This window comes from Fukomys damarensis, unplaced genomic scaffold (genome assembly GCF_012274545.1).
Source record: "Fukomys damarensis isolate Sample0158 unplaced genomic scaffold, DMR_v1.0_HiC HiC_scaffold_38, whole genome shotgun sequence".
Taxonomy (NCBI): domain Eukaryota; kingdom Metazoa; phylum Chordata; class Mammalia; order Rodentia; family Bathyergidae; genus Fukomys; species Fukomys damarensis.
Window position 1 is genome coordinate 6,774,622 of NW_022900950.1, and position 26,030 is coordinate 6,800,651.

The following is a 26,030-nucleotide window of genomic DNA, read 5'->3' on the forward strand; positions in this document are numbered from 1 at the left end:
CGGCGGGTCAGGGGAGCACCAGCGCCCCAGCCGCTCCGGCGGCGGGGAGACCTCTCTGGACCTCACCCTCATCCTCATCATAGCGCTGGGCTCGGTGTCCTTCATCTTCCTGCTGGCCATGATCGTGCTGGCTGTTCGCTGCCAAAAAGAGAAAAAGCTCAATATCTACACGTGTCTCGCCAGCGACTGCTGCCTCTGCTGTTGCTGCTGTGGCAGCGGGGGGTCGACCTGCTGTGGCCGCCAAGCCCGAGGGCGCAAGAAAAAACTCAGCAAGTCGGACATTATGCTGGTGCAGAGCTCCAATGTCCCGAGCAACCCGGCCCAGGTGCCTGTGGAGGAGTCCGGGGGCTTTGGCTCTCACCATCACAACCAGAATTACTGCTACCAGGTCTGCCTGACCCCAGAGTCCGCGAAGACAGATCTGATGTTCCTGAAGCCCTGCAGCCCTTCCAGGAGTGCGGACACTGAGCACAATCCCTGCGGGGCCATCGTCACAGGCTACACCGACCAGCAGCCCGACATCATCTCCAACGGAAGCATTTTGTCCAACGAGGTAAGGCTGAAGCGAAAGGACCACCATCTCTCATCTCCTCCATCCGAGAGCCTCCTCTAGCCCGGCCCTTGTATCTCTGGTGCACTCTGTATTCATTTTTAAGATATTAGCTTATTTGTATCCTGGGGGGGGCGGGGATGCGGGGGGGTCACCTTTTCCTACCCCTTCGTGTGTAACCTAACGTTCACGTGGTTTCTAATTCTCTGCGCTCCACCCCTCCATATTTATTTTCCTTCCTTGCTTGGTGCTTTGCCACTTTGGAATTCCCTCTTCCCTTTCTTCCCACCTTTCCCTTAAAAGCTGAGCTATCTATGGGTCATTTTCCTGCTCAGAAGTCTGAGAGAATAAGGGAAAGTGCGCGCTGAGGGAGAGAGATGCGGGGAGGGGCTTTCTAGCCCTAGCAAAGCTCCTTTTCTCTTTGCATCTGTCCCAGGAGTTAATAAACTTTATTCTATTTTACTTCGTGATCACTACTTTCAGTAGCGTGCACAAGTAAGCTAGAGACTGTCGAACTTTCCACAGTGTCTGAATTCGAATGCATATGTAAGTGAACAAGTTGTCAGATCCTTATCCTCTGAACTCCGGTGGGGGGATGGGGAGCCTTCAGTTCTGCTCTACACAGCATTTACAGATGCTCTTGAAGCCTAACGCCCACATGGCGTGAATTTGAATGAAGTTGCTTTGGCACAGACCACTGTAAGAGTAACGAAAAAGCTTAAACAATTGTCTTAAATATATCTTTGGGCTAATAATTACCTTACTGCCACTGTTTTTTGATAAATCCTTGCTGTTGGCTTTCTTCATCAAAGAATCCGGCTTGTCAATTTCGATTTATTAAAAAAAAATGGAGAAGCAGCTAAATTGGGGTGGGGAACAGAGTTGGTTGATGTAAAACAAAATTTGGACCTGAAAAGGTGTGTGGGTGGTGGAGGTTGGGAGAAGAATACAGGGGGCCTTTGGATGTGGAAGAGTCTGGTGGGCTAGAACTATGAAATTCTGTCTTGGCACCTCCTTATTTTACTTATTTGAGTCTTACGTATTGCTCATTGACTTTCATGACTCTTTGTACAGCTCATTTGTATCTTAAATACATTTTGAAAATAAACAACGAAATCATTCCATAAAATATCCAAACTTTTTGCTTCTTGAGCGTGCTGTTTTTCTTGTGTCAACCAATATGCACCTAAACACTTTTTTTTAGGCCACTGAAGGAAAAGACTGCAGTTTAGGTTGACTCTTTAGAGACAATAGTTGATGAGCCCTAACTATGGGGTAATTTACATTCTCCCTTAAAACACACACACATCACACACACACACACACACACACACACACACACACTTAAAGTTTGCCAGTATAGGTTTAAACCTTTACAACTAAGTGAAAAAAAATTGATTCAGAAGTCTGTGCATATCTCCTTTCCTTACCCAACACCCACTAGGCTGAGGTCTTAGGAAAGCTTGGAATTTTATAAACATATATAGTTACTTAAACTATGTATTGTTTGAAATTCAGAAACAGATTATAAATGAAACCTTTAGTATTCAAATGCTCTTGATTTATTTTTTTTCCCCCTAGACTAAACACCAGCGAGCAGAGCTCAGCTATCTAGTTGACAGACCTCGCCGAGTTAACAGGTATGGACTCTTTTATTTCCCTAGCTTCGGGGCTAGAAAATTTATTACCTAGCAAAAGTCAGGAAATAGGTATATTATCAGGTAACATGCATAAAATATTTTAAATTAGGCTATAATATATAAGTACAATTTCCTCTATATTTTAAAAGGTATATTTTTTTATACAAATAACAACATTTTTGTGGGTTTACATTCCTACATAAATTCTGATAGGTTTCATAACTGTTCTGTGTAGATATATTTGTCTTATGAACATTTTATACATTAACATATACCTAGTTCCAATCAGAAGCATACCTAAACTTGTCATGTCTTAAGTGTTCAAAGGGACTGCTCATGCTCAAGTTTTAAAAAGTTAGCCTTGGATTATGAAAACGAGTTTCTGCAGAAATACAGCCAACTGAAGTCTCTGAGTCTGCAGCGCACATCTGTGACCATGTGGTGGCAGAAGAATGTTTTCTCTGCTTCTTCCACTTTTTTCATTCTAATATTCACATTTTTGTGCTTCTAGTTCTGCATTCCAGGAAGCGGACATAGTAAGCTCTAAGGATAGTGGTCACGGGGACAGTGAACAGGGAGACAGTGACCATGATGCCACCAACCGCGGCCAGTCAGCTGGTAAGTGTCATCAAGCAGCATTCCAAGTACTGATTCAGTAGTTTTTTTTTTTTTTTTTTTTTTTTGCATAGATTTAGAGAGAATTATTTTCTAGGTAGTTATCTATTAGTATAATGCTGGCAACTCTTCAGAAATATATTGTCATCCTGTGTTAGTGGTTGTACGATTTGAGTCCTGAAAAGATACATAATCTTTTGAAGAGCTGAAGTTAGAAATTTATTGTGTAATATGTAAGAATATAAAATGCACCTGCCTCAGGCAGCCTGTTTTAGTGGAATTATATTGCATACAAAAGCTCTAGATCTCTAACCTGGGTTCAGTCCCTAAATCTTCAGTTAATTAAGGTACTGTTAGACCCATTTATAGATAAATTAACTGAAGATAAATGAAATTGATTGATCTGCACAAGGTCACAGGAAAATAAAAAGGTGATTGGGAACTAGAATCCATATTTCATGCTTTCCACAGCAATGCATTTTTCACACCACCAAGTACTAAATGAAAGAAGGAATGATAATTATAAGGCTTGAACAGCTTGAGAACGGAGTTTGCAGTCTTGAGGCTTTGGGCTTCAGGACAGTAATAAATAGGAGATAATGTGTATTTTCTGAAGCATCCTAGGGTTCTGTTTATTTTTTCACAGGGTTTATGATCCAGGAGAAGTTGAGCTCTGAGTGCATTTGTAGGTGGACTTACTGATAGTCACTGATAGGAATTGCAAATGTGTATATATATTTATTTATTATATTTTCCTTATTTTTTTTCCTGTGGAAGCTTAACCCGTAAGTTTTACAAGATCTACAAGCTCTAAAATCTCCTACAAGTAATTAAAAATGTGCCATAAAATGAAAATAATTTCAGAAACTTCCGCTTTCCAAATTATTTAGGTATCACCTATGGAGTCATGCTTCCTGAATTTTTAACTTTTTCTTCATTGTTTGTGTTTATTTGACACATGAGGAGATCAAAAAGCTAGTCAATCCTTGTAGCTTCTCAAAAACATCACCTCTGGGTTCTTGTCAACTCACTTAATATTTGACCTTTATTGGCCGTAATGACGTTGCCAGAGAGAGAGAGACAGGGACTTGTTTGCAAGGTACCATTCCTTACATGCCACACTTGGTGTATCAGGGCTGAGGCCCTGTGTCAAAGGGCAGTGCACAGCCCACGGTGTTCTGGCTGCAGTGTCTGCCATAAGCCTCTCCCTTGGCTAACGGGTCCTGTATCTATGGCTTTCTTAGCCTTGGGAAACCCAGGCAAGAGGAAGGGGAAAAGGCTGCTCAAGGGTCTCTTTATATTGCTGCAAGTCATTAATATGCAGACCTAATGAGACTTGAGAACTGCCAAGAATCCCCGGAGGTCCCTGGCCCTTGCGGGCCTTCACGCTAAGTGAACAGAGCATCTATTTAGTGTCTGGGAACCTGACAACAAACCAGATCTTGCCAGAAGTTTATATCTGAATACAAAGTCCCTTTCATTTTTGCCCAATATATGATATATGATTTATTGTTATCTTTTAAAGACTGCACATTTAGAAATGTTCATTTTAGTTCTTTTTTGGAATTTCTAATTTAACCCCTAGCCTTTTCAAACTTTTAAAACAAAATGTTTGATTAAAAAAAAAAACTGCTACATGTTTCTTTGGATGCATTTTATTCCTCTCTCACCCACTTTCCTTTTGTTTTGTTTTGTTTTTCAGTAGCACTCTAGTCTCAATGAACATTTCAATCAGTTTAGTCCCTTAGACATAATGAGCGATAATAGCCCAACTAAACAAGAAGAAAGGAGTAAGGATCTGCAAAAAGATCTAAATTTGGAAAATGCATGGGATTATACCCTTATCAATGTGTCTTCTCTGTGGTGATTTTATTTCACAGGTAGCTACTCTGGCCATTTTGATGGTTCTTTCAAATTATTTAATGTCAAGCCATTTAAAGGAATATTAAAATGTATATGATAAAACATTCTCAGCAAGTAAGGCAGTTTTCATTTTTTCTTTATCAAAACAGTAAGATTTACTTCCTATTTCTAATTCTTGAATGCATAAAAATATTACAAAATCACTAACTCATTTGTGTGTTTCATTAGTAGTTACATGGCAACAACAACATGCTGGGCACAATAATAGCTGTTTTAGGATTGTAGTGAAGCAGTTGTGATCAGAAATGCACCTTTGGTGTTGAATTACAATCAGATTAAATATGTTTAATTTATTATAAAAATATGTAATAGTTTCTTCCTTAACTATAAATCTCAAATTCAGAAAATTAAAATGCACTCATTTCATTACTTTTTAAAGTTCCATATTGATGTATATTGTAAACTTTACAGCAAGTAGGTAGAATATTCTAAAGAAGTTATACCTGCTTCAAGTAAATCTGTTTTATTTCCTTGTAAAGCCAGCTAATAATTATGCTCGAAGTTTGCAAAGCTAGATGGCATTATTCATAGCACTTCTATCTCCTGGTTTAGTATATAAAATAATCATCCAAAAAGCAAATGCCACTTGACTGTATTTTAGGTGGAAAAGTTAAATTATCAAGGGAAAGATATTGAAAAGATAAGCATTCTGAACTCTCTCTGATCTCATACTATACTACATACATGACTTAGCTTAGTGCTTCACCTGTTTAAATTTCCTACATCTTTATTTTTCCATTTTGTTTTTCTATTATATCATTGTTTCATATGTACTCACATATGCCTTTTCTTTCTTTTGTTATGAATAGTTTTAGATTTTTGTCCTTTCTTTTTTCCCCTTCATGCTTTTTTCTCTCCAAGCCACAGTTGCAGTCACCGACCTTGTTCACAGAAGGACTTTAAACACACAGGCAGCTGCACGGAGAATCACTAAGCTTTTTCAGTTTTCCACTGCACCTGGCTTCATGTGTAAAATTCTTCGGCTTGACCACTGCTCTGCGGCACTTCTCTTTCTATAGCCTTGTCAAGGTGCTTTCCGTTTTTTTTCAGTGCAGTATTGATGTATTAGTTAGATATGGCAGAAGTCCAAGGAGATGTGCTAAATACATGCATAAACCATCACAAGAGGAAAAACTGATAAATCACAGCCTAAAGAGCTAAAAGCAGACTTTGCAGAAACATATTTTTGATGCTATTTGTTGTATCATTAGGTTAAAAATATTTTTGTATTTTAAAATCAGAGATAACATGTTAACTATATATTCTTAAGACCGTTTTAACATTATTCAAGGTTTATCTGAAATTTGTTTAGCAATGAGAAAGCTTTCTTCCATTTTTTATATATCTATGCTATAAATAATACAAGATTTAATCATGATCCTATTTTGATTAGCTCATTCTTTTAAAAATTTATGTTAAAGAGAATCTTGACAAGTGATTAAGTCACTTGTTACACTTTATCTGTCAAATTTCTTTTGTAATTTTTTTTGGGGTTATAAGGAAATTATCTTCTAAATATGCCTGGTACTTAGCTATTTATGAGGTTTTCACCAAGCGTATTCAAAAATTGGCTATAAATTAAAAAAATAAAATTATCTGAATTAGTATTTTGCAGTTATTTACAAAAAATTATTCAATTTTTTGATGAGTCTCTGAGCTATACCTTGATACTATGTAGAGATTTGTAATTGGAAAAATACATAAGACAAACTATGGACAGGAAATAAAGAATACCGTAAACATTTTGCAAGATGATGGGTGGGGATATAATTTTGATATTCAATTTTTGTTTTTGCATCAGTGAATTATGTTGACAAACATCTGTTTCCTAACATGTAGCATTTTTTCGTACCAGGGATTGAACTCAGACCTTGTGCTTGTGAGGCAGGCATCGAAACCACTGAGCTAAATCCCTGGCCTCCTAACATGTAGCCTCCTAACATGTAGTTTTAAAAATAGTTTACCAATTCTTAGTGTTTCATTATTATATAGTTAATAGAAGACTGGAAATCTCAAAGAATGTTGATATCTTTAAAAGTGATTTATCATATTCTAATGAAACCTTGTTGAATGAAAAAGAAATATGGACATAGTTTTGTATTACTACTTCTTTCAAAGCCCAGCACATATTGAATACAATTCTAATATTTTAAAAATCACATTGTTCTCCATGAAACTACCCACTACCTCTGACTACCAGGGACAAGTTTAAAAATATGTATTTTAAAATTTGTCTAAATATATCTTTGCATAACAGGCAGTCTATCACATCAGCTGTCATGCCTTGCAGAACAGATTATTTCTGAAAAGTGGAAAAATAAATAACTAGAAAAAGAGACAGCAAGTCAAGAATGTATGTTGAGACATTTCTTATATATTACCAAAATTTCAAAGATGATTGCCCTGCATTTTTCTTGCTATAACAAATCCCACAGATTTATAGTAAATACATTAGAATGTGAAAAAGAAAGTGAAGTTGAACTTATCAACTGGTGAGATTCCAATTTGAGACATTAAATAATTGCATGAACAGTGTGAAAGATACGCATTTTTACGTGTCATGGGTATTATAACATCTGCCACCTCCATGTATTATGGAGTCATTTTTCACAAAAAGACTTAGATATGCATCTACTTGTCTGATAATTAAGATAATATATTTAAAGAAGTCAGTGATGAATGTTAAGAGTAATATTAGTGATACAGTTGCTCCCTAAGGTGAGGACTGGTAACGTAATATGTTTATTTGGTGTTCAAAATATATATCTAAATGAAAGAAATCAACTTTCAGTTCATTTCTCTGTTACTATTTAAAATTTACCAATTATGTCATAATTTTTATTTTCATTTCTTTGTCTGATTTATCCCCACAAAATGTAGGTCTACTCGTTTCATCAGTACAACGGGTGAAACATTCAAGCACGATTTGAACTGCCTTACTTTTCATTCTAGTTATGTTATGCTGAGGGAATTCTATTCTAAAGCATCAACTGATAAATTATTAAAGATTTTATGATTTTCCCCTTGACACTGTTGTTCCAACCAAAAACTTTTATATTCTTTGTTTTTTGTTATGCATATGCTATATTTTTGTACATATTCTCAACTCCAGCAAACTTTATTGCATCATCTCAAGAAATTTTAACAAGCCTCTAATAATTTAGAGAGAAATACTACATGCTTGTAAAAAGATAAAATGAGCCCAATTGAGTACAAACTACCCATACAAATAGTTTCTACCAAAGTTCCCTGTGATATCCGTAAGCAATATATAATGTTAAAATACTAGTTTATGAAAACTTTCTTTGTAGGATTGTGATATTCAGAATTAGAAGACTTTTTAGGCATGGATGCAAAAAAAATGTGATAAATCATCTATGTTCTTATTTGACATATTTTAGATGATATGTCATGTAAAACTTGTATTAATTACAAGTTTTACATTAGTACCAACCAATCTTTACCAGGATCTAATGAAAAACTTCATCTTACTGTTTGAAAAGGATTCCATCATCTCTTCCCAAATTCGTGTACTTATTATTTAAATAAATAACTAATTGCTCATAATAATTTTATTCTTCAAAATAGATTCTTCCATGAAATAAAATATTTTTTCTGTCCTCCACACTACTAAATAGGCAGCACTTATAGTGCAGTATGCCAAAATATAAATCTCTCTGGGTCTCTCCCTATGAATATAAACACATCAGCAGCCCTCTATTTACCTTTCTCTGTTTCTTCCTACACATTTTTTCCCAGAAGCAGGAGTAAAGACTGAGCTTCTCTGGTGCCTGGTGAAACATTTGCATGTTCTGCATGCAGTTCTTAGGCAAATTCCTTCATCCTAGCCTCAGGTCATATTTTCATTCCTCAACATTTCACTGATCAGTAAATTAGGTCCAGTGTTATCTTGTGCATGGCAATTATTGATGTCATCTTATAATTGAGATGTTATATATAGTTTAATTTAAAATAGTCATTATATAGTGAGATTAATATATGAAATTGAGTGCTATTTTAAAAATTAATGTAACTAGCGGTTCTTAGAGTGAAGATATTTGTAGGTAATCTGGAATTTTCATGATTGACAAAAATATTTTATGTATGAAAACCTTGACATATCCTCACCAGCTCATATAAATTGATTTACATCATAACGCCATCAGGAGTTTAAAAATTAAAACTTGCTCCAGAGATCAAATCATCTGTGTTATTTATAGAAATAACAATCAAATATTTTCATAAATAAAAATTGCTCTATTGGCTAAAAAACTTTCCAGTTTTTCTTCACTTGTCATACAATCAAGATTTTTTTTTTCCCTCTACCGATTAATCATACTTTGGTTATTTCAAGTCAATCTTGTTTTAAAACAGATTCAATAAATATGTTACTGTGATTAGAAGCACATTAAAATGGTTCTTTTATTTGATCTTCTGTATATCATTGTATATCAAAATGGATATCAAATAGTATTCTGTAGAGCACAAAAGTTCTTAAACCTTACCCAAGACACTGGAAGAGATTTCTTGATCATAATGAGATAATAAATATTTTAAAATGTTATTAATCTAAGGAAAACAATACATTTTGAAATGGTCTTTTGAAATCTTGGTATTATAGGTTTAATAAGCATTTTCATTCTAACCAGGACAAGTATTTACGATATAGAACAAGTAATGAGGTATTTGTCAATAGTATCTGTAGCTGATTCACAGTGCATTTGGTCACCTTGGTTTCACTAATTATAGTCATTTGTTCTGGGTTTGTCTAAGGTGATAAATAAGAAGTGATTTCTAGTGATATGGACTACCACAGTGCCAATGAGAAATACTTTTATAAGTCATTTCCCAGCAATTCAAGAAAGCCTGCTTTTAGCTGCTCATGAAATCTTGTTTTATTACTGTTATTTACTGGTGTGCATGTCATATTTCTGTTGAATTTCACTTTATTTCTATAATCTAAATATCATCATTAGCATTTCTTGCATATGAAGACTTTGCATCTTGATTTTTCTTGTTTTGAACTCCTTGGGGTTTTTTTTAATATCTTTTTTCTGCTATTCACTCTTTTGTAATTACTTAAATATGTATAGTGAAGCCAACGTTTTTCCCCTCAATATCCTCAGTAGTTTACAAACATCTCTCAAGCATCTTTGCCAAAACAAGATCATCCTTTACACTTGCAGATCATTTATCTTTTTAAAACGATGGATAAAATAATAAAAGATTTTTTTGGGGTCCAGCAATCTGTTAAGACACCTTCACCATCCACACTCTCTGTCACCCACAGTCTTTCACCAGTGAGCAGCTGGTGTTGTTGGTGAAGATTACATCTGTAGTTTCTTTCTATGTTGCTCACAGGTATGGATCTGTTCTCCAACTGCACTGAAGAATGTAAAGCACTGGGCCACTCAGATCGGTGCTGGATGCCTTCTTTTGTCCCTTCCGATGGACGCCAGGCTGCTGATTACCGCAGCAATCTGCATGTTCCCGGCATGGACTCTGTTCCTGACACCGAGGTGTTTGAAACTCCAGAAGCCCAGCCTGGGGCAGAGCGCTCTTTCTCCACCTTCGGCAAAGAGAAGGCCCTGCACAGCACTCTGGAGAGGAAGGAGCTGGACGGACTGCTGTCTACTACACGAGCGCCTTACAAACCACCGTATTTGAGTAAGTATTGCACAAAAGGCTGTGTAAAGGTGTTCCCCTTGAGAAAGTAGCATTCAACATATCCTTATTCTTGGATATATCCTTATTCTTGGAAAAGTAGAGTTCAGGTTGATTTTAGAAAGAAGAAAACAGTGACTTTTGGATGCCAATGGCAATTTAATATGAATGAATGTATTTGACCGTAAGATGGATTCCTGTGTCAGGACATAATCACAACAATAAAACACAACTTTTGATATTATTTAGAACCTTTTCAAAAGTTCTGTATATTTCCACGGGGTGTGGCACACTTGCTTAGTTGATTTGTTTGTTTTGAAGACATATTTAGGTGAAAGAATTTTATCTCTTGACACTTGCGTCACTGAAAGCTCTCTTTCTTCTTACTGATGGCTGATTGCATTACTGCCTAATCATTCTTGCGCCATAGTGATCTTAAACACATTATGCCAAATCCAGAATACAGTGTAGACATCATTTTGATCTTTCGACATGAGTTAGTAATACGTTTTATGGGTTCAGGTCTCTGATCAGAGTCAGAGGAGTTTTGAGATGAAAGTATACCAGTACAGCAGAATTCCTCCTTCATTTAAAATAAGTTCTTGAGATATTGAAGCAGTAATAGTTGCACTCATATCTTTGCTTATTGGGGTCATATTCTTTAAGTGCCTTATTTTTTTCAACCATTCCAAACAATAATGGTTTCAAATTCTGTAATAGATTTCCTTTGAGAATTTTGGTAATGAAATTTCTCCATTTACTCTCTGCTAAATAGGAATCTTTTAGTTAATGGATAAATACTATTTACAATTCAATGTCTCAGTCCAACCACATAAGTAATGATAAAGGTGAAACTCGTAACAACTCAATCAAAAGATGACGTTTGTCTTGTACTGAAACTCCATCTTATGTAATGTTTTCTTTCCTCATGGTGTAAAAAATTGCGGCATAAGCTATAAACAAGAGATGAGTCAGTTTATAGATATAATATTGCTTTTCTGACTGATGAAATGGAAAAGAAAAACCCTAACCACAAAAAATACCAGGACATATGCTTCCTGCCTTGTGCATGTATAATGTGAAAGGCATGGGGCGAATTCATGGAGGGCCTGGCTGTTGGTTTGGACTTTGACAACAGGGAAAAGTTCAGCACCTGTGATTAAAGCAGGGAGGCTTTCATCAGATGTATATATCGTGAGGACAACAGTGATGGCATGGTGTTTTAAGAAAGATTGTGTTTAGCTTTTTCAGTTATTTAGAAACACTATTGCCCCAGCATGATGTAGTACTTTAAACACTTAGGAAACAAATAAGGGTGATTATCTATAAATCATTGATATTTTTCTTAGCTTTTTAAAAGTTATAATATACAAAGCACAATTAGGTGATGTATTGTAGTACATATGATGTAATTCAGGCTCCAGAGTCCTAAATTTAAACTCACATTTTCATATAAATGATCTAATTAGAATCCCCTAAGGTCAAATTTTAATCTATGAAGTTGAGAATAACCTCTGTGCCACTCAGATGAATTCTAGATTTAAGACTTAATTTGTTGTTGAAAATAAAACTTTTCCCAAATTTTAGTATTGTTTCACTTAAGAACCTATCTTGTGAAAATGTATTATCAATAGTTCCAAAGCAAAATGTGATCAGGCCTATGATTCAGAGGAGTTTAAATTTGTAATTTTAAATAAATACAAATATTTACTTTCTGCATATATTATCAGGTAAATCTACTTCAAATATAATAGAAAATAAATTTGTCTTCTTTTGCTCTTTGTCAGTACCCATCCTGGTAAAATTGCACTTACATGTATAACTGGAATTTTCACCTACAAATTTTTTTTTTCACTGACTAAATTTTAATATTGTTACAATGACAATATTGATTAATAAGATCATAATGATAGATACACTTCAATGCAAGTTTCTCTACATTTTAAAAAACTGGTATTTTCATGTGGATAATTGGTTTCAGGGATTATGAAATTAGTATGTATGTGTGTTGCTACAAATCAAAGAAGAAATCTAGTTTTTACCAGGTAAATTTAGATTTGTTTGTCTGAGCTGGAGTAAATTTGTTTTTAATAACTGTCTTATTTTCTTGAACCCGCTCAAATTGCTCAAAATTTAGGTTGGGGGTGAAGTTTGACCTGGATGGAAAATTAGCAGAAAAATGTTCTTTGTACCTGTACTATCCTTAGCTCTGCTTACAATTTTAGTCATATCTGAATTTTTAAACAAATTTTGCTATTTAATGTTACTCTGGACTCATCCAGTTACCCCTAAAATCACATTTTCACTCTGACTTAATAGGCATAGTCAATTTTATTGTTAATCTAATAGTGACAGAACACTAACCAAAAATACACTTGAACATTTTACCCCACCCTCCTCAATATGGTGATAATTCTTAACATTTGTGTCACTTATCATCAGGAATGGAAATATTCTCATCTCCTAAATTAAAAAGCATGTCCCTTATGTAATTAAAGGAGCTAAAAATTGACAATAATCACTTGCTTTTAATCAAAATGTTTAAATAACTATTGAGGTTGCTGTTTTTCTTTTGCTAAACATGTAGTTAGTTTTACAATGAACAAAATATATACATTTTGATGTTCAGAAAAGTAGCTGTGTATTTAATTATTTTTGTGAAGCTCTGAAAAAGCCTAACGAGGCTGCCACTTTCATTTATAAAGTGATAAGAAGGAAGTGGAAATATGGTTAAAAATAAAAATGAGATTATTGTCTGTAGCAATAACTCTCCATTTCTATAGCATTATAAAAGTTTAAAAGTACAAGAAACCAAAGTTTACATTAAACTAAGCATAGATATATATTAAAAATGTACTTCATGTCTTAAAAATGTCCATAGTCACATTTTCTTTTTGTGATATATAAAAGATCTATGAAGTATATACATGATACATCTAATTATGAAACCCTTCTGAAAATTAGGAGTAATTTTGAACACATCTGTCAGTACTTCCTGAGTCAGTCATGAGCACTTTATGAGCTTCTCTTATCTTTGGTACAGTGTTTTAATTTTCATGACAAGTTAGCAGAAGGATACAAAGACAGGTTGAGAAAATAAATTTAAATATATAAAATATGCCATATATATTCCAAACACTGCTTTTAAATTTAGCTAAAAATGTTTATCTTAGCTTTCTTTTCCTTTATTTTTTATTTTAGAATAAAAATGATAAAATATTTAAACTTTTAATTAAAATTTTGTTTGCCTCACTTTAAATCATCCTTTCAAGATGAAGGAAATATTCTCTGGAGCTTGAAAATAACATTACATAGTTGTCATCAATATTCCAGGGATTTGTTTAGAATTATAGATATCATGTTTAAAATCCCATGCTTTAAATGACACAATGTATTACATGAAACAAATCTGAATATTCTCATAAAATAAGAAACATAAAAATAATGCACGTTCAGTAATGTCATTGGTAAAAATTATTAGTTATATATTTTAGGAAAACAATAATTGAAAAAATGCTCACCTTTCAGTCATTTTTGTATATGATTTTTCCCTTCTTATTTTGAACTTCATCTCAATGGTTTTGTCAGTGAATGAGCATTTGCTGTTTCAATGAGCCTAAATGATATAATTATAAAGACACGAGCTCTTGTTATTTAGAAATGTGTGGATTTCTTGATAATAAACATAATAAACCTTGAAGATAGCCATGAGATAACCAACACAAATACATTTGTGAAACATTGTCATTTTTATAAAGCATCATACAATAATAACTGATATTGAGTAACAAAAAGCTAACATGGCAATGATCTGTAAAATTTCTAATTCGGTGATTTTGTAGAATCACAGAACTACAGGGAATCATTTATTGAATAGTCTCTTAGTCCATCTTGCCTTCATATTACCTAACAGTGAGGCTGATCTATGCATACAAAAGTGTCCCTCAGGCTGTATGTTTGTGTCAGCTTGTGAGCACTTTGGAAATTTCAGATTTTACTCATATCAGAACAAAATATGTGTAAAATTTTCAAAAAATTGTATTAAAAATTTTGACAGTTTACCCAAATTGCTTCTTCAACAAACCTCAATATAGAAATAATAATTGAAGCATTGATCTATATTTTATCTATGAGCTCTTCATTTCAAATCCTTCATTGATTGGAATTGTAGCACAGGTTTTGTTTGGTAACATCTCTTCCAGTCTCTTTATTATGTCAGCCTGCCTTTTGTGAGTTTTCACTGTGAGCTGAACTTGTTCAGTTCAATAATATGGTAATAGAATACATAGAATTCACAACAACATGACTTCTTTTATTGATACTCATTTTTGTCATGTTTATTGTTATTATTTTTTCCTATGGTGGATTAAACACAGGGCTTGTGCCTATTGGGCAAGTGCTCCACAACTGTGCTCCAGCTCTATTTTCTTTTAATTTTTTATTTTGAGACAAGGTCTCACTGAGTTGCCCAGGCAGGGTTTGAATTTGCAATCTTCTTGTCTCAGCCTCTAGAGCAGTGGGATCCTATGTACCATAGTGCCTGACTACGTTAATCTCACATTTATGTACAAGTGAGTAGAGTTATCTGTGAGATATTTCTGTTCCTCTAATGCCATACATGTGGTAAAAGTCCACAAATAAATATTTTTATTTAGGGCTCTTTTTTTTTTTTCACATTTGTGTCGATAGGCCCAGGCATCATTAGAAGAATGGACAGAATTTTAAGGTCTTTTTTTTTCATATTCTAATAGATATGTTAATTTAGGTTCATTTTCCCTCCAAATTGTTTTGTTATTTTTATTCACTGATTTCTGAGGGCTTTTTATTTGTACTGTTTACTCATTCTTTGTATACATCTAGATTTGTGGACCTAATTTCCTTGCTCTTCACTTCATCTCTTTATGGCAAATATCTGGTTTTAGAATCATACTAGTCATTTTATTTTTCCATTAACTTTCTTTATTAAGGGATCAAAAATAAGATTGTCATCATCAAAATAGTTTATTCACTTCAGCCTTGTGAGAAGGAAACAAATGATAACTCAGGATCAGTTAAAAAAAAAGCTTAACCCTAATCATAATCCCTGTACATTTATTTATTTTATTTTTTTATTTCTTCATTTTATTTATTTTTTTGGTACTGGGGATTGAACTTGGGCCCTTGTCCTCGCAAGGCAGTCGGCGGAACCACTAAGCTAAATCCCCGGCCCTTCCCTGTATATTTATGGATAGAATTTAATGTTCGCTGAGTGATGTTATATTCTACTTCTTTGAAAAATAGTAATCTATGCATAGTATCTATTATCACTTCAGTTATCTGACACAGTAGTTTCACGGAGCCTCCCTGTAATTTTATAGGTAAATGGGAGTTATATCATTTTTCCTTTTTCTTCAGTTGTTGGGTAATATCCATCTCAACTAATATGATTTAAAGTGAATACTCTAAGAATCCTAAGATGCAGATCTGAAACAGAGCCATTCACTTTATAGTCAGACATACATCCATTTGTTTGTTTAACGTATTTAGACATCAACTATGACTTATCTTATGTTATTTAAAATTTCTGTTTTGGGATATTTTAGAATCAATTAATACCCTCAGAAATTCATGTTCTTCTTGTTGAGGAATAGTTTCATAGTTTCCTTTATCACTTTCTCCCTTTCTAGTTCTCTGCAATATTTAAAGTGCTATTTGAATATGACAGCAAATTAAGTTGACCTTTTTATGATAGTTTGACCCATGGCTTACCCACATCTTCATATTAAAGAAATGAAACTTACCTCACCATTTTTAGGGACTATATTTTGCATGCTTTTTCTCAGCAGTTATTAACTTTGCCAAAATTGTTTCTGCTATACTGTGTGTTATTTCCTGATACAGTTATTATCTTGGAATATTTATGCTCATTACCTACCCTGATATGCGTATCATAAATAGTGAATAACTATGTTATAGATAATGAATGGCTAGGAATTTTTGAAGTACCTGGATTTCCTTAATGTTCTCATGATTCCTTCAATTAAGCACAAACACACACACACAGCTTTTGATGTCTCCTCAAGCAAATTTTCAAAACTTTTCTTTCTAATTTAGTTGTTTTTGTTTGCAACCAGTCCTCATAGGGTTTTATAAAAGAAAGTAGAGCTTGAACTAATTCAAGATATTCAAATGCTCATAACTGGGATTTAAAAATATGTAGTTTTTTGTTACCTTGAAATTTTAAACATATTTTGATTTTTACTAAGAGCTTATTTTACATCCTGTGCAAAAATAATATTGCTTTTTATTTCTTACTTTTCATAGAATTTTAACTTCTTTTTTAACCTATGAAACCATCTTTCTTTTTTATGTAATTAATATATAGCTTCATGTATTAACTTTCATCTTTTACATTTTCATGAAGCCAATACATACACACATATATATCTATATCTATATATATATATATATATATATATATATGTATATATACACATAATTTTCCAGTGTTAATCATTTTATTCTAATGTAATTCCTATGTAGGCATTATTTATTTACATGCCTCTTAGTGATCTGTTTGCATTCACAGATTTATGGTTAAGCCGAATATTGTCAATTAAGGATATAAAGAAAAAAAAACAGAAAAAAATTATCTATATTTTTATTTATTATTTTATAGTTCTTTAGTATGAGTCTTTTTCTTTTATCACAGCAATTTAGTTCATGCATACATTCATGTTATTAAGAATACATTTAGCATATTAATATTTCATATACCTCATTTTATATTACAGATCACTTTCATCCTCTTTCTTGTTTTGTACACTGGAAGTAAATCCATGTAAGCATTTCTCCATCATAAGAGCCTAAAAAAGAAGATTATCAATTAAAATATAAATAGAATTATGCAATGAAAAGAAATGTCTACTTGGGATTTTTTTCCTGCCTCATCATACAGAAGATTTATGAGTCAAAATTTAAGTGCATTAAGTTAACAAGGTATTGTGAAGAAGAGTGAAATATACAAACTGAATTGCATATACAGATCATTAAACATTATTCAATACTGAATGTACTAGACTTTTTTTGGGTGAGTCTGTGTCTACCGAAATCTGTTATGTAGGAATTAGTGTCATTTAGCTAATACAGCTTGGAAACTATTTTGGGCTCTGATATTCATTGTTTCAGATTAAATAATGTTACAGAGAGAAGGCTAAGGTCACAGAGTGTCACCATTTTAAAGTTATGTATAGTATAAAAATATCTTTGAAATTTTATACTGAGGTCCAATAATACTTTGTAATCACTAGGAACCTGACATACCAGTTTAGGTGGGAAGACTGGTGAAGATGCAAAATCACCAAAACTCATGATGTAATATAATCACTACCACAGAACATGGATAGAACCAAAGTTTAAACTATATATTTTAAAGTTAAAATTCAGATTTTTATGTGATGTTATACTGTATCACACAACATCATATACATATATTATGTATGTTGAATAGCAAAAAATTTACACATATTCCTTCTTTTAGAGACACATTTCTTATCTAATAAATTGAAAAGGTAATGTCAGACCTGTGTTCTGAGAAAATTTCTCTCTATATGTACAATGGATTGTTAATAAAAAATGCTAATGCTAACTTCAAATCAATGAGTTCAACAAGTGATTATAAATATATTTGCTTCATTTTGGTTTCGTGATTCACACACATATACATCTCATATAGAAACCTATTTTTAGTCAATATTTTTTTATTTTTAAGTGTATCCATTAATTATCAGAGAAAGAACAGACTGATTTTCTTTGACACATGAATAAATTTATTTCTATCATGATCACTGTCATCAGAAGCTGTTATCATGCCAATTTAGTGCTTGTTGAGAGGGTTATATGATACAATCCATTTTAGTCTGTTCCTTTATTTTTAAAGTCTGGTTGTACTTTTTGAGGACAAGTTCAAAATGTTTAAATGCTGTGAATAACCAGGACACTTTAGAGGAAATAGGTTTGTGGTTCCATTGCTTATGTTTTATAAGGAAGTAATTATTTTTAACTGCTAGTAACATTATTGTAGTCAGGCTTTTTTTCCCTTTTTAAAGTTGTCATAGGCCAGAATTTTTCATGAGATTGTAGTATGACCTGTGAGGTAAATTTAATTATCATATAATTTACAATAGAACACTAGTTTATTATCAAGTATTTTAATAGTTTTACATATATATATATATATATATATATATATAAATATAATATTTGCCCTGAAAATTAGGGTCTACTTTATTCCATAACAATATACCTATGAATGATTTTTGTAATAATTATCTTATAAATGTCTTTTTTAGATACCTAAGCATAAAATTAATAAATTAATAAGATTAATTGCGATTTCATATCTTCTGAATTCAATTTGGAAGTACCCTAGATGAGGAAGTCAGAAGATTGGTGAAATGTTTCTCCTTTTTTATCAAACTAGAGCTGTCTTTGGGATAGTATCTTAAAGGGCAGCACATCTTAAGCTTTGTAGTCAACAATAGCATCAGTAGACAAAGTAGATATAATAATGTGTCCTGATGATATTCAAGTACTGTTGCTTAAAAGCTGCAGTGTTTCATATATAAAACCTATCTATGTGGTAGGTAGTAGAAAAAGGTCCATAGATACGAGAATTCACATGGTATTTTGCATTGTATCCTTAGAAAATGTATACAAAACCTGGAGACTCATCTGAAAAATTTGTATAAAATTCCAATAATGCCACATTGAATTTATTTTCTTTAGAATTATATATCAGGTGGTTATATTTGAACTAATGAAATCTAGTTATGTTTTGGTAGCTATACTTTAATTCTTAATTGAAATTAATCTTTGTAATAAGGGCCATAAAGGACTTTTACACAGAATCTACAGAGTTTTAAGTTATATTTTAAAACATTTTAAAATGATGACTACTTTAAGAAAATACAAATATAGAAACCGGTGTACGAAATTTTCCTTCTTTTCCATCAACCGTTGGCTAAGTTTTTTTTAATCCAAACACTAACACAGATGTTTTCAGCCAACTCCAGAGCTATCATTGTTTAATCCATTAATATTCTAGCCTGAGTTTATTAAATAGGAAGTTTATTTTTAACAAAACAACAAGAACATTTATTCTTAAAAATGAATTTCTTTACTGCAGTGATGATTTCCTTATTACTCAAATTTCCATACTTTTTAATGTGTTATTTACATTTTAATTGCTTGATTCAAATAAACTTTCCAATCCAACCAATGTTTTTTAAACTTTTTATCAAGGAAATCATATGCAAATAGAAATCTAAAAAATGATAAATGTGGAACTTAAGAAATACTCTTAAGAACCCCAGTGTAATCAGAGACCAAAACATTTCTGGGTAATGTGTGTAGTAGCCAAATGTATGTCAAGAAGCCAATTGTCCTGCCTACTCCCATTCACCGTTACTCCAAGCATCAGTACTATTCTGATCTCTTACCAAAGATTGGTTTGTTTGTACATTAAACTTTATATTGTTAGAAAAAATAAAATAATATAATATGTTTGAGGTCTACTAAAATTCAAAGCCAAGTTATCTGTGCAACACTATGGAGAAAACCATCATTAGAGTCTAATATGGCATATACATATATGTAAACTGAAAAGAAAACTTAGCTATCGTGTTCTCTTTGGATATGATTTTTCTTAATATCTTGGGAGCTAACTTCAGCTTTAAGTCTATCAAAAATGCATGGTACTTGCCTCTCTGGCTTTTGTATGTTGGAAACAATTTCAATTTATGAGTTTTTATAGAAATATATTTAGATAAGTTAATTCGAGTACTTATTTAATGAGTAACTTGTGATCATTAAAGAAGAATAGAAAAATTGAGATGACTGTATTTCACATTTCTTGGAGCACAGATTAGAGACATCATGACAAATTGTGACACAGATACTTAAATTGTCTTTAAAAGATTAAAGAGATTAGCGTTTTGGGAAACAGCATATCTGAAGAGAATTTAAAAGGATAGAGAAACTGTGAATTGAGAAGAAAAGGGGGAGATGGCATAATAAATGTTAAGTATTTAAACAAATGCTACACAGATAAGATAGTAATCAGTTAATCTGACTTGAAGGAAAGCAGAAAAGAGGAGGATCTGCTTGAGTGAACTGACACAACTTCAGGAATATCCTGGCCCTGAGACTGTGTTTGTTCCATAAGGATAAGGAAACACCTTGCCTAGAAGGCATTAAGACTACAGATGTATGCATGTGCCTCTGGGGTTTGGTTGAATAACACTTTCATGCCCATTGCTATTGCATTCCCACAAATATTTTTTTCAAGCTGGGTTTAGCCAAGGAGTGAAGGCATTTAACTACTAAAGGATAAAGGTGAGGTGACTCAGAATGCCTTGGCTTTGCTCTGTTTCCTTCCTTTTCTGCATCTCTTTGTATGACTTTTTATACCTTTTCTTCAGAAATTTAAAGACAAAAACATTTTGTTTTTTTAAGACTTTTTTTCCCACCTCATTTACTGATTTGGAATAGAGAATAAAATGTCCAAGAACAAATTGTATAGAATACAAAAGCTACGTGTGTAGTTGTTAATTACATTATATCTATGTGCAATGAATACCATAAATTGTGTACTTTTGGAGTATGCATGAACAGAAGGTTTTAGATAGTAATAAAATAATAGCTCATAATATGAAACCAAATATGTAGAGCTTTAAAATATCTTACTTCGAGTAATCTGTTACTTCTCTTATTATGGGATTTTTACACTTTTTGTATCATATTACTCTCTGATGAATTTTAAGAAAAATCTATGTTGGCAGTGCGAATTGACACAATTAAATAAAAACTAAGCTACCATTATTAATACTCAAGGTCAAATTACCCACTGTTGTTAAACCTGATAATAGTACATGATTTCCTTATTACTTTGAAAAGTATAGTATGCAGGCCATTTAGGTCATTTACCGTCATTATATTTTGGTTTAATATTTTTGGGAGTCAGATAAAATCCCGTTTTATTTTGGTAATGTGGAAGCTTGAGTTAATCACATACTTGAGAAACATGAAATGAAAGGAATATCAAATGAATAACTGTGTTAGTTGAATTTTAATGTGAAATTTAATAACAAGGATAGCAACCTACAGAGTGACCATTTTATAGGTATAAGCAGATGAAATAAGATGTAATAAAGTCACTAATTGTATGAATTGCTACAAGGTAGCAGTTGTCATCAGTTAAGGATCATAGAATAAGGCCTATCAAACTCAAGCTATTATAAACAATTTTGGAAACAGGTATGTGAATATTTTGTAAATTCTATATATGTAAATAATGATTTACTTAATTTCGTTTAGTCAAAAAGATTGCTTGGTGGTAAAGCATAAAGTAGTGCTTTCTGTTGAAAAATTGAAATCTAACTCCTTAGAGCTTGAACTAAGCAAAACTTTGAGAATCTATGCTTTTAAATTTTCTACTGGAATCATATTTGTCATTATTTGTCAAGTTATAACAATTACCTCTTTACTGATTGAATTTACTCATTGAATTTATTGTTCTTATTCTTTTAATTTGTGCTCAATTTAGAATTATTTTAGGAAGTAGCTTAGATAGAATAATTTTCATCTCTCACAGTTAAAATTGGGTAAGAGATCTATTAACATAAACCTTGATAATTTAAATTGCTCATTTTGTAGTACTTCTTAATAAATATTATGTCTTTTCTAATGCTTACTTATAGAAAATGTGCCAAAATATCTAATACAGAGAAAGATTACCTTCCCTTAATGAAAACAAAGTATTTATAAATGGCATATCACATTGTTTTGAAGTCAATTTTAAACCCGTATCCATTTTCTAGTGATTTAAAATTATCCACAGTTAACTCACTTTCCATTTAATTTCAGAGAGTCCTTTTATATTTGGTACTATTATTTAGTATAAAGAACCCCCAAATTACCTAAAAATTATTTTAAAAGTTCTCCTGAAAGCACTGTAGAAAAGAGTACATCTCATATTTTAAAAAGCTTATCAGTGAGCTCCACTATATTCTAGGTTCTGTGATCTACAGTTGTGTTCGGCTCAGAACTATATTTCAGTACGTTGTTTTTGTTTTGGTACCGGGGATGGAACTCGGGCCCTTGCACTTGCAAAGTAGGCAGCAGAACCACTGAGTTAAATCCCCAGACCCCAGAACTATATTTTATAAATGTTCTGAAGCCCTGGCATACAAGAAAGTGATTATGGCTTATGAATTCAACATACTCCTGTGTAAATACAAAGATCAATAACTTAATTTAAAGTACAAATGTAATAACTAAATAAACTGAAATACTCCTGAGAGATCTCAGGAAAATTAAGAATACTATCACAACTCTGGTTGAGAACGTAAAGGAATTAGAGCCATTTAATTACTGGTGATCACACATAGCCTCATTCAGCCTCATTTGATGTAAGAGAGCAGATCCTACCCTGTGGTTAAAAATACTCAGATCTGGTCATGCCAGTGTCAGTTGCTCTGGGTCAGCCTAGAAACGTGGAAAAGCATTATTGTTCTTATGTATCACTTCTTCCCCCCACCCAAACTCATGTAAACTGCTAGGCTTCCTTTGGGATACTATTTATAGAACTGGATTAGCTATCCCTCTGCATATTGTAGTACTAGTAAGTTTCAACCTTACTTAAAATGTACAAGAAGCACATTCTGCTCATGTGGTTGGATTATCCTATCCTTAGTAAAAGCTTGCAAGATACTCTAGTTTTATTTCTTTTGAAACAGATTTTTCCTAAGCATTACTAATTTTATCCATTTTGACATTATTGTTGCTTGCATCTCCCCCACCCCTTTTGATGAGGATTGAACCCAGGGCCTTCAACATCCAAAGCTTTTTTTTTTTTCTCAGTTTTAAAAATTTGGAACAAGATCTTATTAAGCCACTGAGTTACACAGTTGAATCTCCTGGCTCAGCCTCCCAGAGTCCTGGAATTACAAATATACATCACTGCCTGAGGCTATTCGGTTTTTTAAAATGTTGTCATCGACCTTCTTGCATTTACTTTTCTTGAATTTGTATCCTACTGTTGATTTGTAAGAGTGGACTGTGTTCAAGCCACAGTCAGAGAAGTGAAGCACAATGAAGAGCTCCATGGAGAAGAACAGTGTTGCCTGGTTCAAATACTGATCTAGCGACTTGCTAGCTCAGTGACTTCTGGAGTTTCTTTAGGCTCCCTGAAGCTTCTTTTCATATCTGTGACAAGGATCCTTAAAAGCTCATGGTGGAGATTAAATTATTTAACATGGTTAAAGCAGTGAGTGCGGGGCCCAAAGGAAGCCCTCATTAAATGTTGAAGGTAACCCATATATTCAGTTAAAATGGGAACAGTGACGTCAGGCCGAGTATGGGCAAAATTAAAATTCTGGGCTTAAAAAGACCTAATTACGCTCTACTTCAGTCCCAGAGAAAAATCACTACCAAGCGTTCTTTCCTCACAATGGATCACTATTTTGCATCTGCAGTAAATATATTCTTTCATATGACACGTTTTAAAAGTACAGTATTCCGATTTTTCCTTTGTTTCCATTGAGCCAGTGGGACAGATATCACAGAGGCAGTGTATAATGCACAGCACAGATGAAGTTTTATTCATTTTATGATGATGTCACTTACAGAGCATGACTATACCTTCTGAAATTCATAGTCTCGTCATTTCTTAATTTGTATATTTACGATGAGTAGATTGTGTATATACTTGATTATGTATGATAAATTGAAAATAATCTGACAAAAATACTCATTTTTGAAACAACAGTTTTTATTTTAGCTTAAGAAGTATAATATTATATTTGATGATTATAAAAAGTAAGGATTTGCACTTTTCCTGGATAAGTTTAAATCGTGACACAATTCAATGTCCATATACAATTTGATTCATTCATACTTTGCCAGTTATACTTGCTGATTAGTGTGCATTAAAAATTAAAAAATATAAATTAGAAAGGATAATTTCAGCCAAAGGAGGTCTAGTATCCATTTGTAAAAGGCAGAATGCCCTGAAATTATCAAAGTAGTCGAAAAAGTCTTTTATTATGAAGCCTATGTTTTTCTGTAATATATACCAATGATATCTTTGTCTACCCTATGATCAGTATTTGAACACATAAAAATTCAGAGATTTGCTTACCTCTTTTTCTTTTCTAAAATCTTATTATCTGATTAACTTGATTCTATTAGCCTTAGATCTATGTACTAGTACTTTCACCTTTTACAATCAGATAGAACTAGCAAATGGTATTATAACCCATTTGAAAAAGTTTCAAGATGCTGCAATATCTTTGCTTTCTGCTTAAGATTGATTCATTGGACTTGTTGTTTAAAACTCATGATTTTATGATTCCCTGGGTTTTCTGTCTTCCATCTTCTACATAATTTTTTTAACACATTAGTATTTTGCCTTAAATAACAAAGAAACTTAGAAGCTAAGTTCCACCACCCAGTTGCAAGAATCATAATGCAATGATTTTTAATTTCTCATTAAATTCTCATATGAATTTTTTCATTTTTATAAGATGACAAAACTTTCTGCACTTAACAATACTATGAAATAAATGAAATTTTAAAACAGATGCAATTTGTTTTGCCTTTAATTAGCCTTTAATTGCTGTACTGCACTGCAATTAGGTTTTTCCCCCTCTGTACTAGTTTTCAACAAGTCTGTGTTGCTTTAGAGTTTCTCATCTTATTCACAGTGGAACAAGGTATTTGTTTTATTAGAATAAGGTGAATTTGATGATCCTAGAGAAGTACTCCTTGTGGTGGAATCAAGGAAAGATTTATAGAGTTCATTTTGGTGCCAGAATTAGAGCATTATCCATATGATTTTAACTGACAGAGACAAAGGATATTCTGGGTGCAGGAAATTATGTCGACAAAAGTACAGAACTCGATAGCAAATAATAAGTATATAGAAGTTTCTGTTCTACGTTACTAAGTGTACAAGATAAATGCAGAAATATTAAAGGTAGCTAAAGAAGTTAAAGGTTGTAAGTTGCATTTCGGTAAATTAAAATATATTCTAAATAATAATACTCAGAAATAATAGCTAATAATTATTGAGGATTTATCATAAGTCTGGCATTATTTTATGAATTTTTCAGATATTAATTCATCTAAATTTTATCACAGGAAGTAGATATTCTTGCTCTCCCTAATTTAAAGATTTAAAAAAGGGGGGGGGAATTCCCTGTTTCTTGCTCCCATGATCTCATGGCTAATGAAAAAGAACCATTTTTTGTTTTTTAATTGAGACCATCTAATTCTAGAATCATTGCTTGTAATCAATTTGCTTTTTCGTTTTAGGACTATGAAACTGGACACTATTCAAAACTTAGTAAAGATTTGTGCTCAGGGAATTTTTGTTTTACTAATAAGTGTTTTTGTTTTACTAATAAGACCATTTTTGCAATTATCAAACACTGTGTCAATAAGACCTGAGCAAGAATGACTTTTGGAGACTAGAAATGAAGGGATTACTACTAGAGAATGTATTAGGAAAGAAAGAATTATAAAATCAACAAAAAATTAATTATCACCAGGTGTGGTGGCTCACGTCTGTAATCCCAGCACTTGGGAGGCTGAGGCAG

The 26,030-nt window shown here is 32.8% G+C and overlaps 1 protein-coding gene across 1 annotated transcript in view; it reads left to right on the top strand.

The window, feature by feature from the left end:
- Nucleotides 1-26,030, top strand: part of LOC104863288 (protocadherin-10) — a 53,388-nt gene that overhangs the window by 2,828 nt on the left and 24,530 nt on the right. The window contains 4 exon segments of the mRNA XM_010625673.3: nucleotides 2-553; nucleotides 2,132-2,190; nucleotides 2,702-2,808; nucleotides 10,090-10,395. Coding sequence (XP_010623975.1) covers nucleotides 2-553; nucleotides 2,132-2,190; nucleotides 2,702-2,808; nucleotides 10,090-10,395 — 1,024 coding nt within the window.